Source organism: Pleurodeles waltl, chromosome 4_1 (assembly GCF_031143425.1).
Source record: "Pleurodeles waltl isolate 20211129_DDA chromosome 4_1, aPleWal1.hap1.20221129, whole genome shotgun sequence".
NCBI lineage: Eukaryota > Metazoa > Chordata > Amphibia > Caudata > Salamandridae > Pleurodeles > Pleurodeles waltl.
In genome coordinates this window covers 140033625-140055361 of record NC_090442.1, presented here as the reverse complement: position 1 = coordinate 140055361, position 21737 = coordinate 140033625, and the positions used below count along the sequence as shown (strand labels likewise).

The following is a 21737-nucleotide window of genomic DNA, read 5'->3' as shown; positions in this document are numbered from 1 at the left end:
GGGCTGTGTCCTGCGTTGGTATTGCTGACTCACTGGGTGAAGTTTGTGCATGTCTAAGGCTGGCCCCTGCTGGTGGCACCGCCCCACAAACAATTTTCTGCACAAAGGGATAATAAGCACCCAATAATCAGGCACCTGCAATTAGGTTTTTTTTCCTCTCAAATGGGAAAATATTGCCTATTTGTGCAGGAAATAGCCCAATCTGGCAACACTGATCTGCGGTCACTTTGAGCTACTCACTCGCCATGCTCCCCAGAATGGATGCGGAGCAGGAGAGTATCGGTTTTAAGCCCCACGGCTAGGAGGAAAGGAAGCACACCCTAGAAACTGAGAAAAGGTTGTAAAAAGTTCCTATAGGTGGTGGCCATCTTTGAATTGAGTCAGGGATTGAAAGTAGTTCAATCTCATCTATCTAGGGGTGGCCAGTGTAACACTGTTAGCCGATAGATATACGGTTCAGAACGGAGAGTTGCTGTACAAGCTCTGAAACTGTGTTTAGTAATGGGAAATGAAACAAAGGTGTATATCCTAAGTGGTAATACCATGGCCATCTCAATATAAGAGAGATAATGGTGACTGTGGTTAATAAGACAAAATACATGATAATATATTGAAGGGAAGTGCTTAGTTTTGGCCAACCTCCAACCTGTTAAAAGTAGGCCTCAAGTGTATAAAAGGATGTTTCTAGATCATGTTCACCATGCTGCAGCTCAGGAGCACAACACAGGATGAAAAACTTAAGTTGCATATCATTTTGGAAATTCTGGCTAGAGGATATCATCATTCAGCCCTCTTGTGTGGGTCCATAGTTTAAAGACCCATTGTTGTTCCTTCTCGAACAATGTCTGTGTAAGGTTCTGGGAGTCCCTTATGGTTTCCAGTGTAGCCTCGCACAATGAAGTGGGTACTAGGTTTTGTAGTGGTCCGATGATAACTGATAGTACTGTGATGTTCATTAATACGGGTTTTGATCATCATGGTGGTCATTCCTACATCAAAGAAGCCGCACGGACATCTAATCAAATAAATATAGTTCTTGGTGCAGCAATTTGTATGTTTGTTGAGATGCCAGATCCCTGACTCTCCTAGGTCTACCATTGTGGTGTCCATTGAAAGGGTGTAGTTGTTGCAATGGCCGCAGGGGTGGTGTACTGGTGGTAAAATTCTGTTGGTCACCAAAGTTGTAGTATTGTTGATTTAATACATCTAGGCCTAATAGGTACTAGCAGATCTCTAATATATTTGGCCCTTTTAAAGGCAAATAATGGACATTCTAAAGCTTCGCCAGCAGGTGGTCGATAAAGAGTATTCTTACACACATGGGAATGGATTACCACTTCCTTTGAGGTTTCGTTGAATTTTCAATGGTGTGCAGCTTGAATTAAGATTGCAAACCATTGATACAGATGGTACAGAATCCCTGTTTGTAAGTGAGAAATAGTGAGAGATTTGTAAACCATTTCGAACCTCATTTACCAAATCACGAATACTTCTGTGATTTGGTAAATGTGTTTAGTACTTGGTTATACACATTTTAGGAGTTGCAAACTCATTCATTTAGCCAATTGCAGAATTTGAGACCAGTAAAACGTTTTGTAGTTATGATCAGTACTTTTTGCGAGATGGAAAGTCAAACTCCTATGCAAGAAAGGTCACATAGCAAAGCCGAACCGGAGCAAAGCATATTCATTCGGTCTCTTCATTTTGTTAAAGTGTGCGGTTGGTCCTCCTTTCATTAACATCATCAATTTGAACAATGCATGCAACTAGAACACATGCCAAGAAGAGTAAATTTGTACGAAGCAATGAATTTATTTGGAAAACACTGGTCTTTAATAAAGCACGTATACTGCGGACATTTCACAGCATCTTTCCCTCGAGATAACAAAAAAACCGCTGAGAAGTTGTGCTTTTTTCCCTTAATTTAACTCCAGTTAGTTGAGCCTTCTTTCGTTCTATCTATTCGGTTCAAATTGCTGAAGTGAGAAGAAAAACAATTGCATTTCCTCTTTATATTCAAAGCTCTGGCTTTTAGATCTGAATGTTCCATGAAAGATATATTTACAGCGAAGACATGCTAACTACCAGCTACTGTTTTATCCCAGTATGTATAGGACAATTTGCGTCAGACTGCTTAGATACATTTCCCATGAGCTCACCCTTACAATGCTGCTTACTTTGAGCCAGTGGTTTCCGGAGCGGGGCACAGGCACTTATTTTTGAGGGCCGTCAATTATTTTTCTGTCTCAAACACTTGCTGCGAGCAAAAGACACATATGGGAAAGACAGAGGAAGAGAAAAACAAAAAAGCTTCACAAATGGGGAAAGCAGAAAGCTGCAAGAGTGAGCTGAAGGGGCAGGGAGTGGCTGTAAATGGATTAAAGCGACCTGAGATAGCTCTAGGATTAGTCTGCCTCAGTATTCTTTGATCTCACATTTAAACTGCAGCAGGCAAATGTTTCATAGGAGAGTTTTGTGTCCCGCCATGTTTTAATTTACAAATTAAGCATTGCCTTACAATCAAAGGAAACAATGCACAGGCACTCATTCAACACAATTTCTTTTTGCCTTTTCTCTTCAGATCAAAATGCGTATTTATTGTGTGAAAAAATCGCATAGCCCATTTATATATGAAGCTGCACATGTGGATGTCCATGGGGAAATTTACACAATTCGAAGGCATGTCACTAGAACTTTTAGCCAATGGCTCTCACATAGGAGCGACCTATTTGGCTTTGTCAATGCTTGTTTATAAGGTGTCAACCACCATATGCCGGTATAGCAGTATTTACAGATCAGGACAACGTGGCTCTGTGAGATCATGGCTGTTGTTGGCGTTGCGAGATTTCACCCACTTATTCTGTGATGGCCTTTTCGGGTACCTAGTGTGTAGAACGCTCTCTAAGCTATGTGCATGTGCACAACCTGCATTTCTTTTAGTGCAAAGCATAGGAAGCAGATTACCTTGCCATCCCCACACAACAGTGGTGAAACAAACAGACCTGAAAGCTTGCAGGCTGTCTAGGTGGTGCTTAACTTTGCCGATCACCATGCGGTCTTCCATCATTTCTCTAAGAATGGGGGTTAGTTTGCAAAGGATTGTGGGTATGCTAATACACAGCTCATTGGCCTAGTATATTTTCAGGCCATTGTATTTTAACATCCTGCTCTAGTGACGCTTTATAGCACCACAATTATCCTGAGCAGGCAGAAATGCTGCTCAGGGCAAGAGTGGGGCACTGTGCTTGGTGGAGTGTTCCTAAGTGCGCATGTCAGTTTGGCCAGCCTCAGACAACCGGCCAAATTGACACTTAGAAGTGCACATACCACTGGCCCTGCCCGCCCTACGAAGGCAGAAATTTAAATTGATAATAAAATACTTTTATTATCCCTTTATTTTTCTGCTTTTTGTCAGTGGGGCGATGCTGCTCCGCCATAGCGGAGGGGCCGTCCCTCAGAGGATCCCACCTCCTAGCCAGTGGTGTGGAAACTGGAAAGACGTTCTGGGCTGACTAAAGGTGTGAAAGACACTATCAGCCAGAATCCTATTGGTTCATAATATTCAATTCTGAGATCAAAATGGAAGGTAGACAGCTAATGGGTGTGTCTAGGTCCCACATGACCTATAATTAGTAGAAATGTTAGAATGCGTCAGTCAACCCAGTGTCGATGTTAATGAGAACTGTTTCTCCTGTGTTCAGAATTTGTACCTGCATCTTTGTCAACAGGACAGTTGCACGTCTAAGCAACACAATCTTTGAAATCTCAGCAGAAAATTGGCTTTACGTCTAGTCATTGAGGGTGTTATATATGTTTTTAACTTATCTTCTCATTCATTCTTTTTAGCCTGGAGATAACTCACTGCCAATGGATGAAAATAGAAAAGTGATTTACCACAGTGTTGACCTCCGTGCCACATGGGAGGTATGGCATTGTACATAAGAGGAAGTGCATGTCTATGGAAATTGTCTAGCTAATTCCGTGTAATTGTGTTTGTGTTTAACTAAAGTTTACCTACAGGCCCTCCCTATAGCTGACACGAAGGTGGGAATGTTAGGTTGTAGCTAGATGCTGTGCACCCATGTTTTCGTTTTTGTAGTTTTGTCCATGCGTTTGGGCCCTGTGTACATACCTTGCCTTTATGGTTTCATGGCTCAATCTTTGTGTCGCACATTTCTGGTGTTCCTATGTCCACATCTCATTATTTCCATGGGTTGGTGTCACTCTCCCCATTTAAGTTCCAGTGTCCATATCTCTATGTCCTCAACTTCTTGTTTCCTTGTCCCATTATCCATGTCTTTATCTCAGTACAACTTCTTTGTCTCCTTTCCCCTTTGTTGCTGTCTTGATACCAGTTTCACTGTTCCTGTGACCTAGAGTTCCTGTCCCAGCTCTCAGAGTCACTTCGTCTTTGTCTCACTATCTCAGTAACTGGCCTTGCACTTTGTGCCTCAGTGTCTGTTTCTTCTCCCCGTGTCCATGTTCCCCAGTCGAGTGTCTATATGTTTTTGTGTACCGCTCATGGTGTTTGGCCACAAGGAACCCAAGCAGAGCTGGCCATGCCCTCTGTATACTCTGCTTTGTACATACATGGCGCTGTGATATACTGTTATGTCTTCCTGAGGGAACATAAGGGAATGCCACAGGTAGGGCTACCAGCCTTGTTGAGAAAAGAATGCTGGCCTTGTTTGTGTTGATGTGCAACCATTTTAGAGAGAAATGGTGCTGAATGACTTTATATGGACCTTGAAAAAATCTTGCATACAATGTCGCACAATGCCATTTCCCTTAACTTATGTTTGTTTTCATACCAACTGTCTTTCCTCTTGTCTCCATCAGCGGTTTGCTGTCTTGCGTTGTCAGAAATTAGCTACCTTTCATTCGCAATCCTTTGATCATCATATCTGTGTTTCTTATTTTTCATTTATCAGACCTTGTGTGCATCATTGAAATCTGACTCAGTGCCCACACTCAGCCTGTTATTGACTCTGTGGTCCCTCAATGGACTTCACAAATACAGGACTCCAGGCAATTTAGGGGAATCCCCGTTAGCCATAGTGACTCAATTAAATGCTAAATGTTCTATTCCCCCTCCTATTCATCCTGTAAATGTCTCACAAATTGAGTCTCACTTTCACATGCCCACTACCTACACATTTATCACCCAAAGATAAAATACAGTTTTGAAGCACAGATCGCTAACTATTTTTCTACTTTTCTTTAGTTGTATTTAGGGAATCCCTTCCCGTTTCATTTCAATATTGATTTGGACAATACCAAAAACAAAACCTTCAAGAATCCCAATTATGTCCTGCTGCTGTAAGACCTCTATCAGTATTGGTCCCGCCTGATCCTGCCCCTTATCATTGCTGGTTCCGTGTCAATCAGATGCTCATCTCCCATTGATGTTAGTGTGATCACCATCAATTTCCTTTCGAATTAACCCCCCCACAGGCATCCTCATGGATCAAAACTACACCATAAAAAAATTAACAACCATCTTTTAAGACCATACATTGAAGGGGTGCATTGTTCATAAACAAATTCATTGCTTTCACAAGTGATCTCAACTTTATGCTAACTTCACACAACAAGATCTTTGCTTTAGCAGTTGATCCCTGTTAGAAATGGGGCCTTTGGTTGACAGTCAGGTTACCCCCTGTTCAAGCAAGGACCCTCACTCTAGTCAGGGTTAAAGAGAATCCCCCTCAGCTAACCCCTGCTTACCCCCTTGGTAGCTTGGCAGAGCAGTATGCTTAACCTCAGAGTGCTAGGTGTAAAGTATTTGTACCAACACACACAGTAACTCAATGAAAACACTATAAAATGACACAACACCAGTTTAGAAAAATAGGAAATATTTATCTAAACAAAACAAGACCAAAACGACAAAAATCCGACATACCCAAGTCAAGTTATGAATTTTTAAAGATTAAACTCAAAAATAGCGTTTAGAAACAAAAATGCTTCGATGAGATGTTAACACGGCATCGTGACGGAGTCGTTCCCAACAAGCCGACACCAGCGGCGCTGGACACGGAGTCGTGTAGACCCCCAAGTACAGTACCTTTGGTGAAGAGTGAAAACAAGCCGATGCGCGAAGACGGGGATCGCGGCGTCTGTGCGAAACGTTGAATCCACGCGCTTCGAGCGGCGTCGGTCACGACGTAGTGTGGCGACTTCCACGGAGCTGCGGACTTCAGCGGGGCTGCAGCGGCGTCGAGCCTGCGAAGAGCGTCGCGTTCCAGCGAAGGTCACGGCGTTGGGTGCAGGTGGCGTCACCGGATTCAGCAGCTGCGTTGGTCCGGAGTCGTCCGAAGTCGATTTCCTTGGATTTCCACCAGCTTTCCTTTCAAGGGCCCAGGGACTGGATAGGGTACCACTTTTCAGAGCAGGAGTCTCTCCAGAGACACCAGGTGCTGGAAGAGAGAAGTCTTTGCTGTCCCTGAGACTTCAAACAACAGGAGGCAAGCTCTAAATCAAGCCCATGGAGATTTCTTCACAAGATGGAAGGCACACAAAGTCCAGTCTTTGCCCTCTTACTCTGGCAGAAGCAGCACTGCAGGAAAGCTCCACAAAGCACAGTCACAGGCAGGGCAGCACTTCTTCCTCAGCTATTCAGCTCTTCTCCAGGCAGAGGCTCCTCTTGGTTCCAGAAGTGTTTCTCCAGTCTGTAGATTTGGGTGCCCTTCTTATACCCATTTTAGTCTTTGAAGTCACCTTTCTTCAAAGGGGACTCACACCTACTTGTGAAATCCTGCCTTGCCCAGGAAAAGGCCTCAGACACACAGCAGGGGGTTGGAGCCTGCATTGTCAGAGGCAGGCACAGTCCTTTCAGATGAGAGTGACCACTACACCCCTCCCTCCTAGCAGAGATGGCTAATCAGGAAATGAAGGTTACATCCCAGCTCACTTTGTGTCACTGTCTAGTGCAAGGTGAAAAACAACCCAACTGTCAAACTGACCCAGACAGGGAATCCACAAACAAGGCAGAGTCACAGAATGGTTTAAGCAAGAAAATGCTCACTTTCTAAAAGTGGCATTTTCAAACGCACAATCTTATAATCAACTTTACTAAAAGATGTATTTTTAAATTGTGAGTTCAGGGACCCCAAACTCCACATGTCCATCTACTCTCTAGGGGAATCTACACTTTAATCATATTTAAAGGTAGCCCCCATGTTATCCTATGAGAGAGACAGGCCTTGCAACATTGAAAAACGAAGTTGGCAGTATTTCACTGTCAGGACATATAAACCACAGTACTATATGTCCTACCTTATCCATACACTGCACCCTGCCCTTGGGGCTACCTAGGGCCTACCTTAGGGGTGCCTTACATGTAAGAAAAGGGAAGGTTTAGGCCTGGCAAGTGGGTACACTTGCCAAGTCGAATTTATAGTGTAAAAATACACACACAGACACTGCAGTGGCAGGTCTGAGACATGATTACAGGGTTACTTATGTGGGTGGCACAACCAGTGCTGCAGGCCCACTAGTAGCATTTGATTTACAGGCCCTGGGCACCTCTAGTGCACTTTACTAGGGACTTAACAGTAAAACAAATATGCCAATCATGGAGAACCAATTACGTACACATTTTAAACAGGAGCACTTGCACTTTAGCACTGGTTAGCAGTGGTAAAGTGCCCAGAGTAATAAAAACAGCAAAATCAGAGTCCAGCACACATCAACAACCTGGGGAACAGAGGCAAAAAGTTGAGGGAGACCACGCCAAGGATGAAAAGTCTAACAATCCCTTACATTAAAATAACAGTGTCAGAATCTCTACTGTGGAGTGCTGCTCACTAGTACCAACTCACTTAAATCATAAGAGTTTTGAAAAACCCATCTGCTATTGAAGAAGTTAGTGAGTGAGCCCTCCTTGAACCAGACAGAGTGGGGAATCTCAAATGCATTTTTATGCAAATAGTGTAATTCGATGACCATATTCCTAAATATGAAGGTAAAACGTTGTATGATTGTTTCTGGTCATTTATAGTTTCCATCCATGGAAATGGTGTTTGGGTGCTAAGCAATCACAGGAAGCCACCCAGAGTGGTAATTGTTGTTCACAGCTTACAATGGTGTGATTGTGATTTTGTCAGTTCATTAATTATGTAATAATTTTCAGCTGTGGCCTTGTGTACTAGATGTCTGCAGCTCAAAAAGCAGGTATATGTCCAAACCCTACCACATCAAGTTAGAACCGTGATTGCACCACAAAATATGTATCAGGACTGCTGAAGTGTGTTAATCTGAAATATCAATTCACATTAAAGATAATGGCACCACAAATACAATGCCTCGAGAAATAATGACTATTATGAATGAAATGTAATGGTTTAAAAAGACCACAAGGAACATAATATGCCTTCCAAGTAGGAATAGTGCTTCCAAGCAGAAAATTGACCCTTAAATAACTGTGGCATGGAACAATACTCTTAAAAATATAGATCATGGTTACAGATTACTAGGTCGCAGAGTCCGTCATCATACAATTTATCTGGTAGAAATACTTACTCATCATAATGATCTACTGAAATAAAGACACATTTGTAGTACTATTTCCAGCATAAATCTCTACAGGTCAATCCTGGTACCTGAAATCATTTCTGCCAATAATTATAAAAGGCATATTCTGTGATGTGTTAGATCTTCTTTTTGTTTGTTCATTTAGCTATGCAAGATAAATACATAAAGTGACTAGTCTCTGCATGGTAAACATGTAATACACTACCAGTGTCACTCCTAGCTCTGATCGAGATAATATGGATTCTTGCTTTAAATGTCCTGTGTCAGTCACGGCTGTATTCTAAACAAGCATTTGCAATGCAGTGGGTCTCACATTTGCTCGAGTTAGAGCTATTCGCGTTGTAAATTCCTAACTGGACTTTTCTTGCCACTTAAATTGAAAATGAAAAGTAAAACAGTTGACCTAAGCAAGCTGATTCAAAGCGCCACAGCCGCCCTGAGTGCAAAGGAGACACACAAAAGGAACAAGAAGTTTACTTGCAGTCAAACGTGTTAGCAAACGTGCAATTATCCATGTAACAGGGGCAGTCTCAAGGCGGTAAAAAACCCACCAAAGGAGGGACAAACATAAAGCATTTATCAATGATGATAAAGGATTTTTGAAAGCCAAGCCCATTAACGAGTGAAAGTGCTGGACCTGCCGTGGGCGTGGGTTAAAGCCCACAATACTTACGACGGGTCAAAGAGCTTGCGACCTCGACCTAAACACTGGAGTAAATGCTTGGGTTGCTTAACTTGAGCACAGGACTAATCCCAGTAAACAACATTAACCAATAACCATTCTACTAACCACTTCCCTTGGGTTTTTAGAGTAGCATTTAGTGCTATATAAATACAAATACAACAATACAAATACAATTTACGTCAAGAAGGCTTCAAAATATGTTGGGGCCCAGATACCTCACAATCCTTAAGACGGCCCTCTGGTTAGCTGTTGATACAACTTAGCTTGTATACAGAGTGAAAACTCCACTCGCACTTGGAATGCCTTCAATTGATACCACATGAGCTGCAGATGCTGAACGTGTCTCCACGCTGTTAAAAGAAAGGTCACTTTGTGAAAATGAGATGACTGTTCTTGGCGCACAAACTCCCTTTTCCAAGTGCTGCAGGATTCTACTTTTATAGGCTTTGTTCTGGCGGTCACATCTTTTTTAGTTTCATCCATTAACACAACTTAAAATGTCCTCTCTGGGGAAATCTCCTGCTGAAATAAAACATATCCTCGTCTAAAACTAGGACAGAAGACTTTAAGCTTTAAAGACTCCGAGTTCCCGGCTCATACCCTTATAAAAATATCTTATTCTGGTGAGAGAGGAACTTAAAGGGGCCGCACGATGAATTACTTATTTATTTATTGATACGTTTCTTTACAGCGGGTACTAAGCCCGAGAGCATCAGAACTCTTTACATCACACAGCATAACTTTGACAGGTAATAGGCTATAGAAGGGAGCGTGTGGAAAAACTAAGAAAGCACGCTGACAACTTGTAGAAAGGCAGGTCTCCAGACTTGTGGGCAAGTAACAGTGCGATACGCGGGCACATAGGTGCACATTGCGGGACATGCAATCGAGGTCCTATCTGGGGCTTCAACAAAATAGACAACTGACAACAGAAAATGGAAAGGGGCAAGTGCCCATTCTAATCCAGCTTCAGTAGAATATTCATGCTTTTGCAACATGGGGGCGCTTGTCCGGAGTCAATACCTAACTTCAGCTCCAGTGAAAGATAACAAACTACAAGACAAAGACCCCCACCTGTTATGAATTACTTTTTAGTGTGAAAATACACAAAACAGTACATGGATCCTGTGTGTATTCATATATTTTTATCTAATTCATTTTCTTCAATCCTACTAGCAGTATGCACATAACAAACTCAGAGTACACAAATTTATTTGTAAACCTGTGATGAACGGGACATGCAATAGTTAAACAGTCATATGGATTTTGTAAATAAACATAAACAGAAATTAAACACTAGATTAAAATGAATGCACATTGTAAGTACTAAGAACCGAGATGCAGCTCTTCTAGGTCAGCCGCCATGAATTAAAATAAATGCACAATGTAAATACCAATAAGCGCCGCCATGGACGGGGTAAGAGACAAAAGAAACAAGAGGAGGTGCCTTTAAAGCAGCCGCCATGAATTGGAGAGAAACATTAAAAGATTGAAAGAAAAAAAAAGCGTGATCGCGCTGCTACAGTTCAGTCCTAATGAAACCTATCAGCAAAAGTGTAATTATCTATGTAACCAGCAAAAGTGAAATTAATTATGTAACAAGGTCGATGTTATGCAAAGCGCTTGACTTCTGCCAAGCGAGACCGCGCTGCGAACAAAAGATAAGAAGTAGTCAACAAACCTGACGGGAAACAGCGAGCCTCGCATGTTTTCAGTACTTGGTCTCTGCGCTCGAGAATATTGCCACTTTCATGTACGAACCATCGGTGCCTCTTTCCTATGTCCTGTGTCACATGACTGGATGACCGGGAGGAGCTGTACCTCGCCCCACTTACATTTCAAAGGGGTTTGCCTCCTGCACACAAAAGGAATCTGACCCCAGGCCTGCCCTACCATTTATCAACCTCTGACAGTTTGGAGCCCTGACAGGGGAAGGGTATTAACTTTCCAGAACCAGATGTGGGGGTAAGACAAGACAGAGAATCTCGCCACACAAAGGCTGGCATGAGGTATAAATATTGGACCTCCAGAGCCACTCATCAAAACACTCCTGGAGCTGTGGAAGTTACAGAAGAAGAACTGTCCTGGAATGATAGGGCTGCCCTGCTGATGAGGACTGCCTTGCTGACTGAGAAGGAAGACTGGACCTGCTGACCCTAGTCCGAGGCTAACCCAGAGTGACTTTAAGGGTCAGTTGGCTGACCTGTGTGAGCTACTGGGATACAACAAGCTTCAGAGGCCTCCCTGCAACTGCTAGCTGACCTGCTGTAACTGACCCTGCTTGGACCTGCAAATGGACCTGTGTAAGCCCTGCTGGTCTCTGCTGGAGTAAGTCCCTGATTTCCAAGAGCTACCTGCCCAGGTCCTGGACCCTTAGCTGGTATCAGAGTGTATTCCTCTGCAAGAAAAGATGAAAATCCTGAGGTCTGGTCTTCTTGTGAACGAGCTTGTTCATCCTGAGACTCTGCCAATACGAAGCTCCGGTGAGACTTGCTCCTCATGCTACAGTGACGACTGGCAATGCGAGAGACGCAATTCATGCTACAGTAGCGCCTGCCCTCTGTGACCATCAGAGCGAAGCTGCACCAGCAACCATCTGCCATGCCCGACTGGCTCGTCACATAGCAGCAACGGAAGCCCGGGATGCCGGGCCTGCTCTTCCCGCGATAGCTAACGCCCGCCTGCCACCTCTTCCACTGCGAATGGAACTCTTCGCACTGACCCGTAATTTATTGCTGTTGGCTCAAACCTGTGACTTTCCCCCGGTCTAGCATGACCAGATGACCCCGAGTGGTGCTTTAGGCTTTTAAGTCCTATTTTCACTTAAAATGTTGAAATTTAATACAGATTATAATTTTGTCTTTCTGGTAATTTTGTCAGTAAAATTATTTGTCTTTTCTTGGTTTGGAATTTTTCTTTGGTTGTGTTTTCACTTTATAGCTGTTTGTGCACTGCATAAATACTTTACAAATTGACTCTAAGTTAAGCCTGGTTGCTTTGTGCCAATCTACCTTAGGGCTAAGCACAGGTTAATTTGGTGACTTTTGTGGTTCACCCTCACAAGAATTGTGGCTGTTACCTGAGTGGGGGCTTCAACCCCCCTCAGACAGTAACCCAGTTTCTTCCACACACTTCCAATACATTCATGAAACGTGGGGTGTTCTGTGCACTTTCACATACTTACATGTATTTTGTAAATCACATTGTAATGCCCCAGACACTAATAATGTAGTAAGTGCGTAAAAATGTATACACCAACACCTACAACTTTCTGAACAGTATTTGATAATTAGAGACTTTTCATGGAGAAATAAATTTTCCATGAGAAGAAAAAATAGGCATGTTCTTCTTTTTTTTTTTTTTCTATTCCTAATTTAAGGAGTGAGAAACATGATGCGATCTGGAAAATATATTTTTTGGGGTGGGGGAATTTGGTGAATTTTCCTATACATACATTATTTCTTCTGTTTTTTGGATTAGGCTCACATTTGGAAGAAAATGCACTGAAAATGTTTGTGAATAACAAGAAATTTGATACTGTATGGGTTTTCACCATTCCCCTGATGGGAGCTCTCATTGTTTGTCACTAATGACAGTGAAATTTCCACTAACCTGGTGAAATTCCACGGCCACAACTGACATTTCCTTTAAATCATGAATTTACGAATACAAATTTTAGTTAATTAACAATTAGTTTATCAATTAAATATAGATTTTACTTGGACACAGAACATGTTTTGTGAATTGAGGCACTGTATTTATTAGAGGTGCCTTATTGGTATTCTGTCTTCAAAGAGACATTTTTTGGTATGGTACCCTGTTGTAATCTATAATAAGTACAATGTAGAATGTTAGGAATGGAATGAGAATGTGTATACGGGAAAGAAGTCAGTTGGCTCCAGGGAACAGCGCGGAGCGGGCGGTGTTGGTGACCCTGTTGTATGACGTAAATATTAAATAAACTAAGTATTTATTAAATATATGTCCGAAGACTTTGTTTACAACAAGTTGGCAACGAACGTTCTATGGGCTCATCAATGCCTTTATACCTTGTTTCTGTGGACAGCGCGTTGATGCCTAGATGGTTTTAGCTGTTCGCGTCCTGATAACAGCAATCTCACAGAGAAGTCCAGTGACAATCAGCAAACGGCAAGCTAAGTAATTGTTGTGAAATCGGCAAGCATGTACTTTTATCTTTGATATAATTTGTGAGCTTGCTCTGAGTAACGTCGTTAGAACTTTGCTGTTGCTGTGCCCATCTTCCTGTAGAAATAGATTGATAATGTTGGTACGAGGCCAACTTCCTATGAAAATATATAACACGCATTGTGGCCATCTTGGATTGGGCAAGTTTGGAAAGTAGGGGCAATCTCTTGAGGAAACAGGATGATAACAGTGACCATTTTATGTGTTGATTTTAGAAAATAAGCACTATCTCCTGCAAAAAGAGGACGCAAATGGTGGCCATTTTAGGTGGCAATAATATAAAAGTCTTTGGAAAACGTTAGTGTGTTCAGGAACATAATTTAAACATAAAAAGATTATTTTAATACACTTTCTACAAGACAAGAAGTGCAATTTATGAACAGTGATGTGATATTTTGAGGAAAACTGTTGCCAGAGAATTTCAACAAAACAAGAAGTGCACTTTATGAACAGTGACATTTATTATAAAAAGTGATAATTGTAACATTTAGCGACATGGCTTATAGTAATATTATAAATCAACCTGCACTATTCTTAGATAATAATCCTGGCAAACCAATAATGAAGTGGAAAACTTGGCACAGAGCATTTGAAAACTATCTAGTCGCTATTGATGGAAAAAATTTGATCCAGAACGGAAAAAAGCATTGATGTTTGGCTTATTAGGCAATACTGGTAAAGTGATTTTTGATAATTTACCTGAATTTGAACCACCTCCGGGTCAATTTATTCCACTGAACGAATATGAAGAGTCAGTTAAACGAATGGAAAAACAATTCACTGAAGAACCAAATGTAATGGTTGAACAGCATAGTTTTTTCAAAAGAAAGCAGATGGAAGATGAAAGCATTGAAGAATATATTGCTTCATTGAGAGTTTTAGAGTGTTCATGCAAATTTAATGAGATGACAGACATTTATATTCATGATCAATTTGTATTTCAATGTTATTAAAAAAAGATTCAAGAAAGATTGCTCATGTGCAGAAATCCAACATTACATGAAGTCATCGACATAGCTAAAGGAATTGAAAGATCGTTGCTATCCAATAAAGCTTTAACGTCTCATGGATTGTCTAAAATAGATGTGTATTTGCTACAAGATCTCAAGACTAAATTTGTGGACAAGGGCAAAGATAACAAGTGTGGTGGAAGAAAAAGCGTGCAATGTTATAGATGTGGATCTAAAACACATCTGGGTAACAATTCTAAATGTCCTACCATGGAAAAAAGTGTGCCAAATGTAAATAAAATAGGTAATTTTGCTGTTGTATGTAGAGGTATAAAAGGGGGTAACCATATTAGAGTTAATACGGTAGATGACTTTGATGAAGAAATGTGTGCAAATATAGTTTTAACTGTTGATGATGACTGTAGCAAACGTGTGTTGAACAGATTTAAAGCTTCACTAGGAATTGTTAGCATTTTAGATCAAAGCATTTTCAAACATTTTGGAAGGATATAAAATTGGAAAAGAGTGAGGTGAACCCAAAAGCATTTGGAGAATTTGATAATAACATGGTAGGGTATTTTTGTGACACTTTTCAATAAAAAGATCGCAGTGTCAGTACTAAATTATATGTAGCTGAAAATGGCAGAAATATTGTAGGTTGGGTAAATTAGAAATAATTTTGAAACCTGGGACACCAAATCCCATAATTCTTGGAGACATACCATATTCAGAAGTCAGTAGTGTAGAGGATACTGATATGCATTTGACACTTGAACAAGTTTTGGCAGTTAATCAAAGTGTTTGCGAATCACATCGGATGTGTAAAAGGCTTTAAACATGTAATTAAATTGAAAGCAAAAGCTACTCCTGTTCATAAAATTTGTCTGGTTCCTCTTTCAGTTAGAGGAGAGTTAAAAGAACTTTTAAAGAAATTGTGTGATGAGGGTATGATTGAACGTATGGATTCTTCTGAGTGGGCATCGGCTATTGTAGTTACAAAGAAAAAAACTGGTGATGTAAGGTTGTGTGCTGACTTGAGGTCCTTGAACAAAAATATTGTGGTGGATTGTCATCCTTTACCCAGGATTCAAGACATGCTGGCAGCCACTAATGGATCAAGACATTTTTATTTAATTGATCTTAAGTCAGCGTATCATCAGGTCAAATTATCTGAATCATCTAAGGATAATACTACTTTTGTAACACCTTTTGGGGCGTATAAAAAAAGATTGAAAGAAAAAAAAAGCGTGATCGCGCTGCTACAGTTCAGTCCTAATGAAACCTATCAGCAAAAGTGTAATTATCTATGTAACCAGCAAAAGTGAAATTAATTATGTAACAAGGTCGATGTTATGCAAAGCGCTTGACTTCTGCCAAGCGAGACCGCGCTGCGAACAAAAGATAAGAAGTAGTCAACAAACCTGACGGGAAACAGCGAGCCTCGCATGTTTTCAGTACTTGGTCTCTGCGCTCGAGAATATTGCCACTTTCATGTACGAACCATCGGTGCCTCTTTCCTATGTCCTGTGTCACATGACTGGATGACCGGGAGGAGCTGTACCTCGCCCCACTTACATTTCAAAGGGGTTTGCCTCCTGCACACAAAAGGAATCTAACCCCAGGCCTGCCCTACCATTTATCAACCTCTGACAGTTTGGAGCCCTGACAGGGGAAGGGTATTAACTTTCCAGAACCAGATGTGGGGGTAAGACAAGACAGAGAATCTCGCCACACAAAGGCTGGCATGAGGTATAAATATTGGACCTCCAGAGCCACTCATCAAAACACTCCTGGAGCTGTGGAAGTTACAGAAGAAGAACTGTCCTGGAATGATAGGGCTGCCCTGCTGATGAGGACTGCCTTGCTGACTGAGAAGGAAGACTGGACCTGCTGACCCTAGTCCGAGGCTAACCCAGAGTGACTTTAAGGGTCAGTTGGCTGACCTGTGTGAGCTACTGGGATACAACAAGCTTCAGAGGCCTCCCTGCAACTGCTAGCTGACCTGCTGTAACTGACCCTGCTTGGACCTGCAAATGGACCTGTGTAAGCCCTGCTGGTCTCTGCTGGAGTAAGTCCCTGATTTCCAAGAGCTACCTGCCCAGGTCCTGGACCCTTAGCTGGTATCAGAGTGTATTCCTCTGCAAGAAAAGATGAAAATCCTGAGGTCTGGTCTTCTTGTGAACGAGCTTGTTCATCCTGAGACTCTGCCAATACGAAGCTCCGGTGAGACTTGCTCCTCATGCTACAGTGACGACTGGCAATGCGAGAGACGCAATTCATGCTACAGTAGCGCCTGCCCTCTGTGACCATCAGAGCGAAGCTGCACCAGCAACCATCTGCCATGCCCGACTGGCTCGTCACATAGCAGCAACGGAAGCCCGGGATGCCGGGCCTGCTCTTCCCGCGATAGCTAACGCCCGCCTGCCACCTCTTCCACTGCGAATGGAACTCTTCGCACTGACCCGTAATTTATTGCTGTTGGCTCAAACCTGTGACTTTCCCCCGGTCTAGCATGACCAGATGACCCCGAGTGGTGCTTTAGGCTTTTAAGTCCTATTTTCACTTAAAATGTTGAAATTTAATACAGATTATAATTTTGTCTTTCTGGTAATTTTGTCAGTAAAATTATTTGTCTTTTCTTGGTTTGGAATTTTTCTTTGGTTGTGTTTTCACTTTATAGCTGTTTGTGCACTGCATAAATACTTTACAAATTGACTCTAAGTTAAGCCTGGTTGCTTTGTGCCAATCTACCTTAGGGCTAAGCACAGGTTAATTTGGTGACTTTTGTGGTTCACCCTCACAAGAATTGTGGCTGTTACCTGAGTGGGGGCTTCAACCCCCCTCAGACAGTAACCCAGTTTCTTCCACACACTTCCAATACATTCATGAAACGTGGGGTGTTCTGTGCACTTTCACATACTTACATGTATTTTGTAAATCACATTGTAATGCCCCAGACACTAATAATGTAGTAAGTGCGTAAAAATGTATACACCAACACCTACAACTTTCTGAACAGTATTTGATAATTAGAGACTTTTCATGGAGAAATAAATTTTCCATGAGAAGAAAAAATAGGCATGTTCTTCTTTTTTTTTTTTTTCTATTCCTAATTTAAGGAGTGAGAAACATGATGCGATCTGGAAAATATATTTTTTGGGGTGGGGGAATTTGGTGAATTTTCCTATACATACATTATTTCTTCTGTTTTTTGGATTAGGCTCACATTTGGAAGAAAATGCACTGAAAATGTTTGTGAATAACAAGAAATTTGATACTGTATGGGTTTTCACCATTCCCCTGATGGGAGCTCTCATTGTTTGTCACTAATGACAGTGAAATTTCCACTAACCTGGTGAAATTCCACGGCCACAACTGACATTTCCTTTAAATCATGAATTTACGAATACAAATTTTAGTTAATTAACAATTAGTTTATCAATTAAATATAGATTTTACTTGGACACAGAACATGTTTTGTGAATTGAGGCACTGTATTTATTAGAGGTGCCTTATTGGTATTCTGTCTTCAAAGAGACATTTTTTGGTATGGTACCCTGTTGTAATCTATAATAAGTACAATGTAGAATGTTAGGAATGGAATGAGAATGTGTATACGGGAAAGAAGTCAGTTGGCTCCAGGGAACAGCGCGGAGCGGGCGGTGTTGGTGACCCTGTTGTATGACGTAAATATTAAATAAACTAAGTATTTATTAAATATATGTCCGAAGACTTTGTTTACAACAAGTTGGCAACGAACGTTCTATGGGCTCATCAATGCCTTTATACCTTGTTTCTGTGGACAGCGTGTTGATGCCTAGATGGTTTTAGCTGTTCGAGTCCTGATAACAGCAATCTCACAGAGAAGTCCAGTGACAATCAGCAAACGGCAAGCTAAGTAATTGTTGTGAAATCGGCAAGCATGTACTTTTATCTTTGATATAATTTGTGAGCTTGCTCTGAGTAACGTCGTTAGAACTTTGCTGTTGCTGTGCCCATCTTCCTGTAGAAATAGATTGATAATGTTGGTACGAGGCCAACTTCCTATGAAAATATATAACACGCATTGTGGCCATCTTGGATTGGGCAAGTTTGGAAAGTAGGGGCAATCTCTTGAGGAAACAGGATGATAACAGTGACCATTTTATGTGTTGATTTTAGAAAATAAGCACTATCTCCTGCAAAAAGAGGACGCAAATGGTGGCCATTTTAGGTGGCAATAATATAAAAGTCTTTGGAAAACGTTAGTGTGTTCAGGAACATAATTTAAACATAAAAAGATTATTTTAATACACTTTCTACAAGACAAGAAGTGCAATTTATGAACAGTGATGTGATATTTTGAGGAAAACTGTTGCCAGAGAATTTCAACAAAACAAGAAGTGCACTTTATGAACAGTGACATTTATTATAAAAAGTGATAATTGTAACATTTAGCGACATGGCTTATAGTAATATTATAAATCAACCTGCACTATTCTTAGATAATAATCCTGGCAAACCAATAATGAAGTGGAAAACTTGGCACAGAGCATTTGAAAACTATCTAGTCGCTATTGATGGAAAAAATTTGATCCCGAACGGAAAAAAGCATTGATGTTTGGCTTATTAGGCAATACTGGTAAAGTGATTTTTGATAATTTACCTGAATTTGAACCACCTCCGGGTCAATTTATTCCACTGAACGAATATGAAGAGTCAGTTAAACGAATGGAAAAACAATTCACTGAAGAACCAAATGTAATGGTTGAACAGCATAGTTTTTTCAAAAGAAAGCAGATGGAAGATGAAAGCATTGAAGAATATATTGCTTCATTGAGAGTTTTAGAGTGTTCATGCAAATTTAATGAGATGACAGACATTTATATTCATGATCAATTTGTATTTCAATGTTATTAAAAAAAGATTCAAGAAAGATTGCTCATGTGCAGAAATCCAACATTACATGAAGTCATCGACATAGCTAAAGGAATTGAAAGATCGTTGCTATCCAATAAAGCTTTAACGTCTCATGGATTGTCTAAAATAGATGTGTATTTGCTACAAGATCTCAAGACTAAATTTGTGGACAAGGGCAAAGATAACAAGTGTGGTGGAAGAAAAAGCGTGCAATGTTATAGATGTGGATCTAAAACACATCTGGGTAACAATTCTAAATGTCCTACCATGGAAAAAAGTGTGCCAAATGTAAATAAAATAGGTAATTTTGCTGTTGTATGTAGAGGTATAAAAGGGGGTAACCATATTAGAGTTAATACGGTAGATGACTTTGATGAAGAAATGTGTGCAAATATAGTTTTAACTGTTGATGATGACTGTAGCAAACGTGTGTTGAACAGATTTAAAGCTTCACTAGGAATTGTTAGCATTTTAGATCAAAGCATTTTCAAACATTTTGGAAGGATATAAAATTGGAAAAGAGTGAGGTGAACCCAAAAGCATTTGGAGAATTTGATAATAACATGGTAGGGTATTTTTGTGACACTTTTCAATAAAAAGATCGCAGTGTCAGTACTAAATTATATGTAGCTGAAAATGGCAGAAATATTGTAGGTTGGGTAAATTAGAAATAATTTTGAAACCTGGGACACCAAATCCCATAATTCTTGGAGACATACCATATTCAGAAGTCAGTAGTGTAGAGGATACTGATATGCATTTGACACTTGAACAAGTTTTGGCAGTTAATCAAAGTGTTTGCGAATCACATCGGATGTGTAAAAGGCTTTAAACATGTAATTAAATTGAAAGCAAAAGCTACTCCTGTTCATAAAATTTGTCTGGTTCCTCTTTCAGTTAGAGGAGAGTTAAAAGAACTTTTAAAGAAATTGTGTGATGAGGGTATGATTGAACGTATGGATTCTTCTGAGTGGGCATCGGCTATTGTAGTTACAAAGAAAAAAACTGGTGATGTAAGGTTGTGTGCTGACTTGAGGTCCTTGAACAAAAATATTGTGGTGGATTGTCATCCTTTACCCAGGATTCAAGACATGCTGGCAGCCACTAATGGATCAAGACATTTTTATTTAATTGATCTTAAGTCAGCGTATCATCAGGTCAAATTATCTGAATCATCTAAGGATAATACTACTTTTGTAACACCTTTTGGGGCGTATAGGTATGTACGATTACCCTTTGGACTTGCATCAGCTGCAAGTGTATTTCAAAAGCTTTTGGATATTTTATTTAAAGAAATGGAAGGTATTCAGACATTTCAAGATGATATTTTGATACATGCGAAAACAATTTCTGAACACAATGCTATTTTATATAAAGTGTTGAGAATTTTAAAGGACAGAGGGATGACAGTCAGCAAGTCAAAATGTAAGTTTTTATGTACAGAAATAGAATATTTAGGGCACATGTTGTCATCTGAAGGAATAAAACCAAAAGAAGATTTACTGAAAGCAATTTGTGAAGTACCCAATCCTATAGATAAAGATACTCTTAAATCTTTTCTTGTATTGAGTGAGTACTATTCTAGGTTAATTATGGATTACTCTAGTTTGGTTGAACCTCTTAGAAGGCTATTGAGGAAGAAGGTGAAATTTGAATGGACAGATGAACAAGAGTCTGCATTTATAAACACAAAAAATGCCATATTAAAGGCACCAGCTTTACAGCCTTATGATACTAAAGGGCGTAACAGAATTATGGTGGATGCTAGTACTACGGGGATAGGTGCTGTATTTTCTCAAGTTATATCAGGAAAAGAGTATACAGTAACGTTTATTTCTAGAATGCTTCGAAAGTCTGAATGTTTTTACAGCACTATTGAAAGGGAGGCTTTGGCTTATGTATGGGCTGTGGAAAAGTTGCAAATGTATCTTTGGGGCAATGAGTTTGAATTAGTAACTGATCATAAACCGCTTGTGTACATGATGGATGGAAGGAGTAATACGAAAGCATCTTCTAGGTTAATCAGTCTAATATCAAAATTGCAGGAATACAATTTCGTGATAAAACACATATCAGGTGGTTTGAAAAGGCGTGTGGATTGTTTATCCCGGTTACTTTTGGAAGATGATGATGATAGTGAAATATAAGATAACGAGTGTGTTGTGGCTTATTTGGTCGCTGTGGAACAGTGTGATTTCTGCTGACAAATGGGATAAGGCTTGTGAAAGTGCTTTGATCTTACAGCAAGCTATGAAATATGTTACCAATGGATGGCCTCCCAAAAGAAATTTAGATGATGTATTGAAGAATTTTTCACAAGTAGCTGATGAATTGACTATTGAGTGTGGAACCTTAATGAGACACGCTTTGTATGTTCCACCTTTTATGTTTTTGTTGTGTTATTTTATTGCGTTTTGTTCTTTTGTGCCCTATAATTACTTTAGAGATGTCAACAAACTGTT

General features: G+C 40.4%; 1 protein-coding gene across 1 annotated transcript in view; it reads left to right on the top strand.

Annotated features, from left to right (window-relative positions):
• LOC138287475 (rho crystallin-like) overlaps positions 1–21737 on the top strand; it is a 383283-nt gene that overhangs the window by 253333 nt on the left and 108213 nt on the right. Inside the window, exon 5 of the mRNA XM_069227917.1 lies at positions 3847–3924. Coding sequence (XP_069084018.1) covers positions 3847–3924 — 78 coding nt within the window. The remainder of the gene's footprint in view (positions 1–3846; positions 3925–21737) is intronic.